Genomic DNA, 15344 nt, shown 5'->3' on the forward strand with positions numbered 1-15344 from the left:
CATATACCTACTCTACCCTGGTCCCTTACACTACTATGGACCCCCTTGAGACCCTGGTTCAGCAAATGCAGGGTCTCTCCCTACAGGTCCAGGCCCTGGCTCAGAGGGTCAACCAGCCTGATGCTACCATGGTAGTGCCCCTCGCCTCACCTCTTGAACCCCACCTCAAGTTGCCTGACCGGTTCTCAGGGGACCGGAACACTTTTCTCTCCTTTTGGGAGAGTTGTAGGCTCTATTTTCGTTTAAAGCCCCACTCCTCAGGTTCTGAGAGCCAGCGGGTGGGTATAATTATGTCCCGGCTCCAGGAAGGGCCCCAAGAATGGGCCTTCTCCTTGGCTCCTGACGCCCCTGAACTTTCCTCCGTTGATCTTTTCTTTTCTGCTCTCGGACTCATTTATGACGAGACTGACAGGACTGCCTTTGCCGAGAGTCAGCTGGTGACCTTACGTCAGGGTAAGAGAACTGTTGAGGAGTATTGCTCTGACTTTAGGAAGTGGTGCGTAGATTCTCGGTGGAATGACCCTGCCTTAAGGTGCCAGTTTAGGTTGGGTCTGTCGAACGCCCTGAAAGACCTGCTAGTTAGCTATCCCTCCTCTGACTCCCTAGACCAGGTTATGGCTTTAGCGGTACGACTTGACCGACGTCTCAGGGAACGACAATGTGAACGTTTTTGTGGTTTCTCCTCTGACTCCCCCATGATGCCTCCCGAGGTTCCGTTGCTTCGTTCTTCCACGGAAGACTCGGAGATACCTATGCAACTCGGGGCCTCCGTGTCCCCCCAACAACGTAGAGAGTTCCGCGGGAAGAATGGTCTCTGCTTCTATTGTGGGGATGACAAGCATCAAGTGAACACCTGTCCTAGGCGTAAGAATAAGGAGCCGGAATACTTCCGCGCCTAAGTGATCATCGGGGAGGTCACTTGGGCGCACAGGTATTTCCCGTAAAGATGAAACCTAATAAAATCTTGCTTCCCTTTCAGGTCTCTTTTGGTGGTAGGTCTGCTACCAGCAATGCCTTCGTGGTTTCAGGGTCGTCTGCTAATATCATGTCTGTGGAATTTGCTATGTCTCTAGCTATGCCTTTGATTGATTTGCCTAAACCTGTCCCGGTAGTGGGTATCGACTCCACTCCTCTTGCTAATGGTTATTTTACACAGCATACCCCTGTTTTTGAACTCCTTGTTGGCTCCATGCATTTGGAGCAGTGCTCTGTACTGTTGATGCAGGCATTATCGTCCGATTTGGTTTTAGGCCTTCCCTGGTTGCAGTTGCATAATCTTACCAAATGGGGTAATGAATGCTTGACGTCATGTTTTTCTGTTAATTCTATTTCTCCCCCTGAGGAGGTGAACACGCTACCTGTGTTTGTTCAGGACTTCGCTGATGTTTTCTCTAAGGAGGCCTCCGAAGTGTTACCTCCTCATAGAGAATACGATTGCGCTATCGACTTGGTACCAGGAGCTAAGCTCCCTAAGGGTAGGATATTTAATCTCTCTTGTCCCAAACGTGAAGCCATGAGAGAGTATATCCAGGAATGCCTGGCCAAGGGTTACATTCGCCCCTCTACTTCTCCGGTAGGTGTTGGCTTCTTCTTCGTAGGGAAGAAGGATGGTGGTCTTAGGCCATGCATTGACTACCGTAACTTGAATAAGGTCACTGTAAGGAACCAGTATCCCCTTCCTTTGATTCCTGATCTCTTTAATCAGGTTCAGGGGGCCCAATGGTTCTCTAAGTTTGATCTACAGGGGGCGTATAACCTTATCCGCATCAAAGAGGGGGATGAGTGGAAGACTGAGTTTAACACTCCCGAAGGTCATTTCGAATACCTCGTCATGTCCTTTGGGTTGTGTAATGCTCCCGCGGTTTTCCAGAATTTCATAAATGAGATTTTAAGAGATTACCTGGGGGTATTTCTTGTAGTGTACCTTGATGACATACTTGTGTTTTCCAAGGACTGGTCCTCCCACATTGAGCATGTCAGGAAAGTGCTCCAGGTCCTTCGGGAAAACAAACTGTTTGCGAAGACCGAAAAATGTGTGTTTGGGGTGCAGGAGATACCATTTTTGGGTCAAATCCTCACTCCTCATGAATTCCGCATGGACCCCGCCAAGGTCCAGGCTGTGGCGGAATGGGTCCAGCCTGCCTCCCTGAAGGCGTTACAGTGCTTCTTGGGGTTCGCTAATTATTACAGGAGATTTATTGCTAATTTCTCGGTCATCGCTAAGCCTCTTACGGACCTCACTCGCAAGGGTGCTGATCTCCTCCGCTGGCCTCCTGAGGCTGTCCAGGCTTCTGAGGTCCTTAAGAAGTGCTTTATCTCGGCCCCGGTGTTGGTTCAGCCCAAACCAAATGGAGCCATTTATCGTGGAGGTTGACGCGTCGTGGTGGGAGTGGGGGCTGTCTTGTCCCAGGGTACCAGGTCCCTCACCCATCTCCGTCCCTGTGCCTACTTCTCCAGGAAGTTTTCGCCCACTGAGAGTAACTATGATATTGGCAACCGCGAACTCTTAGCCATTAAATGGGCATTTGAAGAGTGGCGCCACTTCCTGGAGGGGGCTAGGCACCAGGTAACGGTCCTTACCGACCACACGAATCTGGTTTTCCTAGAATCGGCCCGGAGGCTAAACCCAGATTAAATTTTTTGGTTACCTATAGGGCTGGGTCTAAAAATACTAAGGCTGATGCACTGTCGCGTAGCTTCATGGCCAGCCCTCCTTCGGAGGAAGATCCTGCTTGTATTTTGCCTCCAGGTATAATCATTTCCTCTATTGATTCTGATTTAGTCTCTGAAATTGCTGCTGATCAAGGTTCAGCTCCCGGGAACCTTCCTGAGAACAAGCTGTTTGTTCCCCTGCAATTCCGGCTAAGGGTACTTAGGGAAAATCATGACTCTGCACTATCTGGCCATCCAGGCATCCTGGGTACCAAGCACCTTATTGCCAGAAAGTACTGGTGGCCTGGGTTGCCTAAAGACGTTAAGGCCTACGTCGCCGCTTGTGAGGTTTGCGCTAGGTCCAAGACTCCCAGGTCCCGACCAGCGGGCTTACTACGTTCTTTGCCCATTCCCCAGAGACCTTGGACCCATATCTCCATGGATTTTATCACCGATTTGCCTCCATCTCAAGGCAAGTCGGTGGTGTGGGTTGTAGTAGACCGCTTCAGTAAGATGTGCCACTTTGTGCCCCTCAAAAAACTACCCAATGCTAAGACGTTAGCTACCTTGTTTGTCAAACACATCCTGCGTCTCCATGGGGTCCCTGTCAATATTGTTTCTGACAGAGGGGTACAATTTGTTTCTTTGTTTTGGAGAGCCTTCTGTAAAAAGTTGGATATTGATCTGTCCTACTCCTCTGCCTTCCATCCTGAAACTAATGGCCAATCCGAGAGGACTAATCAGTCTCTAGAACAATATTTAAGGTGTTTTATCTCTGGCTGTCAATATGATTGGGTCTCATTCATTCCCCTCGCCGAATTTTCCCTTAATAACCGGGTCAGTAACTCGTCAGGGGTCTCCCCCTTTTTCTGTAATTTTGGGTTTAATCAACGGTTCTCCTCCGTTTCACCTGGTAGTTCCAACAATCCCGAGGTAGAGGTCGTTCATCGGGAACTGTGCACAGTCTGGGCCCAGGTTCAGAAGAACCTAGAGGCGTCCCAGAGAATACAAAAAACTCAGGCAGATAGAAGACGTTCTGCTAACCCCTAGTTTATGGTCGGGGATCTGGTGTGGCTATCGTCAAAGAACTTGCGCCTTAAAGTCCCGTCCAAGAAGTTTGCTCCCCGGTTTATAGGGCCGTACAAGGTCATTGAAGTCCTCAATCCTGTCTCCTTCCGACTGGAGTTGCCCCCATCTTTTCGAGTACACAACGGGTTTCATGCCTCCCTCCTTAAACGCTGCTCCCCGTCCTTGGCTCCCTCGAGGAAACCTCCTGTCCCCGTTCTCACCCCTGAGGGGGTAGAATTCGAGGTGGCCAAGATTGTGGACAGCAAGATGGTCCAAGGCTCCCTCCAGTACCTGGTCCATTGGAGAGGATACGGGCCTGAGAGGACTTGGGTACTCGCCCGGGATGTTCACACTGGGGTATTGGTCAGGAGGTTCCACCTTTGTTTCCCCAATAAACCAGGTCCATCTAGAAAGGGTCCGGTGGCCCCTCATAAAAGGGGGGGTACTGTTAAGGATCTGCCAGGCACAGCTTCTGTATCCACGCCCATAGGTAATCAGTCTGCACCTGCTTCTATGTCTGTGAGACTGACTCCATCTTCCACCACTCAGGATGGCATGCTTAGGAGTGGTAGAGCCTATCACAGCCTGGCCAGACGGAGCTAGCTCCCGCCCTCTGTCTATTTATACCTGCCTTTCCTGTTCCTCCTTGCTTGTGATTCTTCTCATTTTGTTTCCTGGCCCTGCTGCAGCTTCTTGAACCATTTGACCCTGCTTCATATTGACCCTGGCTTACTGACTACTCTCCTGCTCTGCGTTTGGTACCTCGTACACTCCTGGTTTGACTCGGCTTGTTCACTACTCTCCGGCTTTGCGTTTGGTCCTCGTACACTCCTGGTTTGACTCGGCTCGTTCACCTCTCTTGTTGCTCACGGTGTTGCAGTGGGCAACTGCCCCTTTTCCCTTGCTTCTGTGTACCCTTATGTTTGTCTGTCGTGCACTTATTGAGCGTAGGGACCGTCGCCCAGTTGTACCCCGTCGCCTAGGGCGGGTCGTTGCATGTAGGCAGAGACTGAGTGGCGGGTAGATTAGGGCTCACTTGTCTGTTTCCTTACCCCCATCATTACACTAAATTTAAACTGTGGAGCTCATTGGCCCTGGCTGTCTCGGGCCGTATTAACCTTATAAAAATGATTATACTCCCTAAATGCCTGTACATGTTGGAGCATGCAGCAGTGCCTATACCAATGTCCTTTTTTAAAAGTGTACATGCTATGTTTCCGACCTTCATATGGGGAAATAACAGGTCAATGCTTAAACTCAGCACATTACAGAGACCCAGGGCCATGGGCGGAGCTTCTCTCCCTGATCTCTATTTGTATTACCTGTCGGGACAGCTTCGATATCTTACTGCTTGGACTGAGCTGGAGGTGCTCCCTAATCGTGATCAATATCTAGCATCTTACTTGGAGGTGCCACATCTATGGCCGGTTTTAGAAGGTTCAACGTCCATGTTCAGGAGCTTACTTCCCCTACATAGAGTGGCGGCGCGGGTGCGGTTAGCTGCCAAGAAATTACTCAATTTTGTGGATATTATAGCTGAGGCTCCCTTGTGGCAAAACCCGTCTTTGCCTCATGTTTCAGATGCACTGGACCCACAGTTTTGGTCGCTACGTGGGGTTGAACGGATTGGGGATATGTATGTGGATGGGAATGTGAAATCTTTTGAGCAACTGCAGTCTGATTTTGATGTACCCAGAAAGTTCTTTTTTAAATTCCTCCAGTTACGCCATTCCTTGCAGACTCAATACCCGACTGGGTATTTTTAGGTCCCAGGGACCTAGGGGCTTGATTTCAGTGATCTACTCTTTCCTCATCCAGGCTAGATTGTAAGCGACACCGTTGGTCGTAGAAATTAGATGGCGGGAGTTAATTCCAGAAATAACCACCGATATATGGCTAGACATGTTAAATTCACATACACTAGTCTCACCAGCCGCCAACAATAAGATGACACAATTATTCACTACTCATCAGAGCTACCTGACTCCTATACGAATGCACAAGATGGGTAGATATCCGACCACTGAGTGTCATAGATGTAGAGTCTCTAGAGCAGATTTTTGGCATATGATCTGGACATGCCCAAGGATTTTTTCCTTTTGGACGGATGTGATAACATTGGTATCTGATATACTGCAGATGCCGGTACCCTCTGAGCCATTGGTATGCTTATTTGGAATCGTATCTGAAGAGCATTGGACTCATCACACTAGAATATTTTTGAGGGAAGTGTTGTTCCTTGCACGAAAGGCAATAGCTCTTAGATGGATGGATCCGAGACCACCTTCCATTCCACAATGGAAAGCTTTTGTGAACTCCATGCTACCATATGCAAAAATTGTATACAAGAATAGAGGGTGTGAAAATAAGTTTATTAAGGTTTGGGGACCCTGGTGCGATTCTTCACAAACATTATATGATTCACAAAGGTTTATTGACATCAGAAATATAATGTTAATGCATGATACTGTTTAACTTGTATTTTATTTCATTGACTATATGTATAACAGACATTGTAGGCTGTACTGCGATATGTAACCCAAGCAGTGTGATATGTACTCGGTTTTACATATGTATTTGAACTGTGCATGGTTTGTATATTGTTCAATAAAACGAGTTTAAAAAAAAAAGAATAGCTTTTACTTCACGTGCATACAGTGTTTTATCGAAGACCACCAGGTTTGAAACGCGTAAGCTAAACTTTGTTTTGGAGTGCGCTCCATTCTTTTAAATTATGAATTCAACTTTTTTGGCTTTCAACTTGATTGAATGCTGGAGAACTACAAGCACAATTTTGCCTCAATTAAGTAGGACCAAAGAAGGTTGTGACCCGAATCAAAAGCTCAATCTCATCCAGACATGGAAAAAAGTAGGTAAGTGTAACACTGGGTCCCCTAAACCTCTCTCCTTGGAGATACTGGATACAGGGGTCCACTCATTTTTAAATTGGTGGTTCAGTTTTTAGGAGACTGGATAGCTGGCTGCTGGCTTTGTTTGATCAAAACACAAGAGAAAAAAGATTTGCAGGATCTCGCTACAGCTCTTTTTATATGTACTGAAGAGTCACTGAATTAAAAAAGGCTAAAAACCTGCATTCAGAAATTCAGTTCCTTGGCACAGCTCAACCAAATGTGGTGACTGGTTGCCTTCTCAAATCTCAATTAGAAGCAATGGATTGAGACCTTAATCTAAGTACCACCTAATAAGCATTTTTAGCAAATGCTACTAGCAAAAATAGCTGTAAATAAAATGAAGACACCAGTACCATGAGGAATTCATGTTGTAAACCTTATTCCCCAGCCTTTATATTAAAACATGCAATTTCACTTTTTTTGGCCATTAACCGCTTCACTGCCAAGGACATATGTCATATAGTATCAAATTAATCCTTTTGCTGGCAGGGGATTATGAACATTTTGAACCTCTGGTAGCCAGCACAATTTAAATTTTTTCACATGTACAAATAAAACCAGAATTATAAAGTGAAAAATTCATACTAACACCACAAACCCATATATTTTCTGAAAGTGGACACTTCACACAATGTCAAAATGCCACTTAGCACTTAATACACACTGGCATCTTCATGCAATTTTGCATCAACTTGTAATTTTTCATGAAAAATGCATACAAATTCATGTTTGTGGCTAAAAGTCTGACCCAAGAAGAAAAGTTGACACACAACACCAACAATAAAAAGCTTGAGCTCTCAAAAACACTAAGATGCAGGCCATGCAACATTTAGCGCACATTGTAAACAGCTACTACAGATATAGCAAATTTTTAACATTTAGCATACAGCATGCCATGTATATAAATACTACTTAATAATTTACAAAAATTGCACAAAAATTAAACTTTGCGACTAAAATGTGAACCCCTTATGCAAATAAAACGTACACTGCAAAAAAACTTAAGATGGGAAGACTTCATACATACCATCTTGTGATATAAATTGGGATAACAGACTTCAAATATACCACGCATGTCTATTTAATTGTATAGAACTGTAGCGTGTAATGGGTATCGCTAGAGGAGCAGTTGGGGGATTTTATGCTAAAGATCTGGTACAAACAGGATAGGGACAGTGTAAAATTGCTAAACTTTATTGATGTTAGTTTGTGTCTGTGTAGTGCGAACAGACAATCAGAGAGCAAATATGCTCTCGGATTGAAAAGGGGGCGTGATAACATTAACAAAATATCCATGTTATCCCCCCCCCCCATTGGTCATCTACAGCCTTATAGGGACAGAAGGAGGATCACAGATCCTCTTCTCCCTGCACGCTGTCATTGTGTCCCCCGCTGCCCCCTCTGCTCCTTCACAAAGGCTGAATTTACAGTTTTCACTTTAGCACCCTCTATTTCAGGCTAGATTCCTGGTTACTAAAGAGCCTCCCTGCCAGAATGTATGAGATACATCCTCTGCAGTAAAAGGATTAAAGCCTACATCTGAACTTTATAATAATACCAGGCTCAAAGCTCTAGGGGCAATATTCGTTTGAAGTCAGGGAGCAGGATGAAAAGTTTGTGTGTCTTTGTAAGCGGGTAGACGTGAGAGCAGGAAGAATCACAGCCTGCTACTGTTGCTTCCCCCCCTGTACAGTCTGCCAGTGACCAAGTTAAAATTAGTGTCAAACAAAAGTCTCACAGGAATTTTTCTTCAAGTTATGACCCCTCTTATCAGTCAGAGAGGATATGTGCTCTCCGATTGTCACATTAGCCGGGTCTCTCTTTTTTTTTTTACTACTACAGGGAATGTGACTGCTGCAGGATCTTCCGGGACCGGAGCAGTAGAATTGGACCTCAGCGCTAGAGCATAGAGCACTTCAGGGGGATAAGCATCTGCTAGTTTATGTTATGCCATCCCCTGCCCTGCTGCCAATTTAAAAAAAATCCTGAATAATCTCCTTAAGCCAGGGCAGACAAAGGCTAACCTATAAAATAGATATGTTAATCGGACCTACCTTGTTTCTTCTGTCGCCATATAAAATACATCATCGGGTGCATCAATCCAGTTCATCTGCCTCCTCTTGACTGGAGGCAGACAACCACCTCGGATTAATCTGACCTTTGCTGGGTAGGATTTCCCATTGAGCAGTAAGTTTCGGTTTGGTCCCTTGTGAAAAAATAAAAATAAAAAAATTCTAAAAACCTACTAACTTTTGCTAAACTCAAGCACTAGACAACGGTTGTCTGAAAGTAATAAGAGGTTTTCAGTTTATTTTAGTTTTTAATATAGATATAAAAATAACTTCTTTACTATCATCAACTAACTACATTAAACAAACTATGTAAAAAAAAAAAAATAGAATTTCACCACGTAACCCATTCTTTACAAGGTTAGCTAGGGATTTTATTGCTCATACATATACATACTTTTGATACTGGATTTTCCCGCCATTTTTGTTTGGTTATTTATTGGTTTGTCGGGGATGGGGCTACTGCTGTGGTTTAGGCTAATTGAGATATATATATTTACACATACCGCACCCCAAGGTTGGGGCTACGGTGGGAAATATACCTGGAGATCACATAATTAATGAATCTTCTGATTGCTGGATTTCATACAGCATTCAGCATTGTGGCTTACTATGTACTGTGCATGGTATTCACGGAGTTTACAAAAATGAGGGATGCAGAAGTGGCAATATACCGTCTCTGCTTTCTTTATGGGGAGTCTGCCTCAAACAGTGCTCTAGAGCTCCCAGCCAGACATGTATGGTCATCTAGCGGGAGGCAAATATACCCCAACCCTGCATAAAAAAAATAATTCAAAAACCATTGCAGCATGCAACAATACTGACCACTGTTCTAAAGAAACATGCAGCCACAAAGTTCCCACATGACAGTTACATTGAATAGTTCTGCTCAGCATTCAACAGTCTGGTAATAGGTAATATATGCAAAATAGAAGAGCACTGGATTTACTAAATGCAAGAGCTGTGCAGCAACTAAAGCAGAACAATTCTGGACAAGGTGGGCAGAGTCATGTGACATTCACATTGAATACTGTGACTTTTTCATTTTGCATTCCAATAAATATATACTGAATAGGTGAGATGCCCCACAGATATAGTCAACTACAGCCTCAGCACAGCTGGATGTCACGGTCAGTTTGAGTTGCATAAACTATATTGGCAATGGGTCCAATTAATGCCACCAACTAGCCCAGGCCAAGAGGTAACATGTTGTCTCAGCAGATATGTATAGCGATATATTGAGATCAGTATGAAGATATCATGTAGTAAGCATTAGGGATTAGAAGAATGAATTCTGAAGTCTGTAACGTTGTTTAAGTATATAAAAGCGTTGATATTTTAAACCATGAGCAAAACACAACTATCCGGGAATTATAGAAATGTGTTTTTGTCTGGTTTCCTGTGCATTTTTGTTGAGAGTTTGTGCTACACGTGGAAAGACTGACTTCTTTACAATAGTATCACAATCAGTATATAGCCTGACACTCTGTCTGGAGCCGGGCAAGTATACAATGGTAGCCTATCCTCCAGTCACAGGAAATCAAAGTGACCAGTCCACTCTTAAGGACAGAGACGATAAAATAACTGGAGAATTACTCCTAATATAGAAAATACTATGAATGCCATAAAACTACATTGCTTATGGAAAGCCATAGACCTGATAAACCAGGGAGTTTAAAACACAATTTCTACCTCAGACCCAATGGCAGAACATAATGAACATTCAGGCTATGTTCACACAGGGCAGATATGCTGCATAAAAGTACACAGGGTAACCACACTGGTCTCCACAGGGTATTCCAGCCAAGAAACCATATCATATTGTGGTGCAGTTTTTCTGCTGGAATGTCCGCTGCAGAAAAGGTAAAAAAAAAGAAAAGGCCAATAGTTACCCGTAGTCATGGTGACATGTTCCTCTGACATACTGCAGCCCGGCCTCCTGGGATGACGTTCCATCCCATTTAACCACTGCAGACTGATTGGCTGTAGCATTCACGTGGGATGAAACGTCAAATCCCCGGATGCTGGGCTGAACGCAGAGGCATAGAGATCGATAAAAGTATAACCTTTTTTTTTTTTGAGTTGCGATTTTTGTGGGGGAATCAGCTTTTCCACCGCAAAAATCGCAACATTTGCTATTTGTTGCGGGTTTTACCTCCCCATTGAATTCGACCTTTTTTCAGCGTATTCTCTACGCAGCATGTGGATGAGATTTGTTCAATTCCCATTCTCTCTGCTGCTACTGTATTACTCTGTAGATTTTCCGCAATGAAATCCATTGCAGAAAATCCACAGTATTTAAGCTACGTGTGAACTTACCCTTAAGTTTATAGGGGTCACATCAGAAAAACTTCTATTAGACATTCCAGCCAGGGCAAATTCAAGTGGAGGGTGAGGGCCGAAATAGCCACCCGTCATCTACCGTAGGGAAGTGAGCGAAGACGAGTGAACACATTTAGGAGATTTTACCTCCCATTTCTCCTTTTCAATCACAAGTATGGATGAATCAGAGAAACATTTTCCTTCTACATCCTATACCAACCCAGTATGTAAATAAAAGTCACTGAGAAATGGGTAAAGTGTTCTTATAATTTCTGTTCTCCCACCAAATCTGAAATCAGTGGAGAGTCACAGGGAGCACGCTAGGCGATAGAGTTGCTGAGACCACCGTACAATGTCCAGTCTTCTGCACGCGTCATATTAATTAGAACAGGACATGTGCACAAGAGTCTTTGGGCATCGTATGATGGTCTCAACAACTGCTCCCTGTGTCTCTCCACGCCTGATGTCAGATCTGGTGGAAAAATAGAATTATAGGGACACTAAGGAAAAAAATAAGGGGAGGTATGGGAATGAGAAGAAAAGATACAACAGGCCTTAGGGACCATAACAGTTCAAATGAAGAGATTACCTAAATCAAAGCAATGTTCCATTTATTAACTGACAACAAATTACTAGGGCTACATCCACACGATGTTTGCCCTCATACATCAGATGTTTACTTGTGTCAGAAAAAAAAAAAGGATAAAACCGCTTATTTAGCCTGCTATGCAATACAAATACATTATACATTAAAGCAGTGGTCTCTAACCATTTTTTTTATCTTGTGAACCACATTAAATAGATTCTCTGCTTTGGACAATCCCTACTTGTTAGAAGGGCCTCTTTATCATAAGCTGATCACAAAGTCTCCCCCTGGTGGCACTCCCAGTGATCAGCTACAATCTGTAGGGAAACCTGGCAGTAATTGTTCAAATTCTGCGGAAATTAAGCATTACACGGTTTCCATTCAAATCAGTGGGTTGTCTATACTGCAAGACAGGTCATCTAGAGCGAGAGACGACTTTGTAACCAATCTCCACTCTGGCCAAGAGATAAGCAGAGGATACTTAACTCAGAAATCCCTAATAGGGAGTATGAAAATGGTTTTTCGAAACTAGATCGTAACTTTGAGCTTCAGCAGTTGATTAGGAGCCAAACAAACATATGTTGAAATAGAATATTTTTCTGGGATCTCACCATAGCCATTGGGAGTGACAAGCTGGAGGGGACTCCAAGTGAGACAAACCTATTGTTTGTCAACCAAAAAAATTCCCTTGTTAGGGCCCATTCACACGAACGTGAATCTCATCCGTGTGCTGTGCATGGAAATCATGCACAGCAAACGGACCCATTGATTTCAATGGGGCCGTTCACACATGCAGGAGTTTTTACACAGCGAGAGTCCGCTGAGTGAAACTCACTGAATGTCCTATATTGGTGCGTTATCACGCACCTACGCGCCCATTGAAGTCAATGGGTGCGTGTAAACCACGCACAGCACACGGATGCACATCCATGTGCTGTGCGTGATTTGTGAATCATTTCCATTGAAAAAAAAAAAATGATGTGCTTTGCGAATGCGTGAAAAACACAAGCCACTCGCAAAGCACATGGACCAGATTTACGCTCCTGTGAATGTAGCCATAGACAGGCAGAGAGGTGCGTATACAAAAAAACCTCAACCCCTCTGCAGGCAACAAGGATTGAACCTGGGAGCCACTTGTGGCTCATAAGCTACAGGTTGGGGGCAACGTCATTAACCCCATCACGACTGCCATACAGCTATATATACAAATTCCAAATGCCAATGCCCCGTGCAGCTATCACGTATATAGACGTTGACAGCCTGGAATGGGTTTAAGGAGTGCAGTGCTGCTTCAGTGTGAGCAGCGCTGCACTCATGTCGGCCGGGTCTTTGAGAGCCCTGGAATACACCCCCCACTGTAGATAGCGTCACACTCAACCACCTGTAGGTAGCGCAAAACCCTCTGTAGATCTACCTAAGTCACCTAAGCTCCCTCCGGCATCGGAATCCCTGGCCAGCGCTCTTGCCAAGAATTCCCCTCCTAGAGGGAGCCCCCGCCATCTCTCCATCCCCACTGTAGATAGCATTGCACCCCTCACTGTAGATAGTGCCACCTGAACTCCCTCTAGGAACGAAATCCCCGGTGTCAAATCACACTGGCCGGGGATTCCGCTTCTAGAGAGAGCCCCTGACGTCACTGTCCATTTGGACAGTGACGTTAGTGGCTCTCTCTAGGAGCGGAATCCCCGGCCGACACTCTAGCCGGGGATTCTGCTACTGGAGAAGCCCTTGGTGTCACTATCCATATATGGACAGTGACGTCAGGGGCTACTCCTGGAGCGGAATCCCCGCTCTGGCAGGGGATTCCGCTTTTAGAGTTAACCCCTAATATATGGACAGAGACATCAGGGGCTCCCTGTAGGAGCAGAATACCCGGCCAGAGGGATTCTGCTCCTACAGGGAGCTACAGTGCTGCCATTTACGGGGGGTGGGGGGGGGTGGCGCTATGTGAAGTGGGATGTTTCTAAATGCAGGGGGATGTTGCTATCTACAGGGGGGTGGCACTATCTGCATGGGCTCTGTGGCATTATATTGGCACTACCTACAGGGGACGCTGTGGTGCTATCTACATGGGCACTATGTGTGGCACTATGTGGACAGTAACTACAGGGAGAACTGTGGCACTATGGAACTATTTACAGTGGGTACAATGTGGGCACTGGCACTATGTGGGCAATGTGGCACTATACAGTGGTATTGTGTCACTATCTACATGGGCACTGTGGTGTTGTTATTGGGTTGGGACAAAAAAAAAAAACTAACAATTAAAATGCATCCATTTTTTTAACGTCCATGAAAAACGGATGGCAAAATGTCAGACACATTGATGCAAAGCAGCCATGAAAAACTGACAGTTGATCCGTTGTTGACTGCCATTTTTTTCCACTGTCGTGTGAACATAGCCTTATAGCCACATTCACTCTCCCCTCACTGGGATCCAGTGTGACAGAGGGAAGAGGACTAATTGTTACAGAGCTATACAGTATAATATAAATAATATACAGTATAATATACACACACATATACACACACACTACCGTTCAAAAGTTTGGGGTCACCCAGACAATTTTGTGTTTTCCATGAAAACTCACAATTATATTTATCAAAATGAGTTGCAAAATGACTAGAAAATATAGTCAAGACATTAACAAGGTTATAAATAATGATTTTCTCCTTCAAACTTTGCTTTAGTCAAAGAATGCTCCATTTGCAGCAATTACAGACCTTTGGCATTCTAGCTGTTAATTTGCTGAGGTAATTGGGAGAAATTTCACCCCATGCTTCCAGAAGGCCCTCCCACAAGTTGGATTGGCTTGATGAGCACTTCTTGCGTACCATACGGTCAAGCTGCTCCCACAACAGCTCTATGGGGTTGAGATCTGGTGACTGCGCTGGCCACTCCATTACAGATAGAATACAAGTTGCCTGCTTCTTCCCTAAATAGTTCTTGCATAATTTGGAGGTGTGCTTTGGGTCATTGTCCTGTTGTAGGATGAAATTGGCTCCAATCAAGCGCTGTCCACAGGGTATGGCATAGCGTTGCAAAATGGAGTGATAGCCTTCCTTATTCAAAATCCCTTTTACCTTGTACAAATCTCCCACTTTACCAGCACCAAAGCAACCCCAGACCATCACATTACTTCCACCATGCTGGACAGATGGCGTCAGGCACTCTTCCAGCATCTTTTCAGTTGTTCTGCGTCTCACAAATGTTCTTCTGTGTGATCCAAACCCCTCAAACTTCGATTCGTCTGTCCATAACACTTTTTTCCAATCTTCCTCTGTCCAATGTCTGTGTGCTTTTGCCCATATTAATCTTTTCCTTTTATTAGCCAGTCTCAGATATGGCTTTTTCTTTGCCACTCTGCCCTGAAGGCCAGCATCCCGGAGTCGCCTCTTCACTGTAAATGTTGACACTGGTGTTTTGCGGGTACTATTTAATGAAGCTGCCAGTTGAGGACCTGTGAGGCGTCTATTTCTCAAACTAGAGACTATAATGCACTTGTCTTGTTGCTCGGTTGTGCAGCGGGGCCTTCCACTTCTCTTTCTACTCTGGTTAGAGCCTGTTTGTGCTGTCCTCTGAAGGGAGTAGTACACACCGTTGTAAGAAATCTTTAGTTTCTTGGCAATTTCTCGCATGGAATAGCCTTCATTTCTAAGAACAAGAATAGACTGTCGAGTTTCACATGAAAGCTCTCTTTTTCTAGCCATTTGGAGAATTTAATCGAACCCACA

The 15344-nt window shown here is 44.8% G+C and overlaps 1 protein-coding gene across 8 annotated transcripts in view; it reads right to left on the reverse strand.

The window, feature by feature from the left end:
• Positions 1 to 15344, reverse strand: part of MTA1 (metastasis associated 1) — a 329558-nt gene that overhangs the window by 37604 nt on the left and 276610 nt on the right. For 6 of the 8 annotated variants that reach the window (XM_075844182.1, XM_075844183.1, XM_075844181.1 and 3 more), the window contains one exon: positions 8687 to 8838. The exons of the other annotated variants lie outside the window; for them this stretch is intronic. In XM_075844182.1, coding sequence (XP_075700297.1) covers positions 8687 to 8838 — 152 coding nt within the window. The remainder of the gene's footprint in view (positions 1 to 8686; positions 8839 to 15344) is intronic. 8 annotated transcript variants of the gene reach the window in all.

The sequence above is a fragment of the Rhinoderma darwinii genome, chromosome 12 (assembly GCF_050947455.1).
Source record: "Rhinoderma darwinii isolate aRhiDar2 chromosome 12, aRhiDar2.hap1, whole genome shotgun sequence".
Classification (NCBI taxonomy): Eukaryota; Metazoa; Chordata; class Amphibia; order Anura; family Rhinodermatidae; genus Rhinoderma; species Rhinoderma darwinii.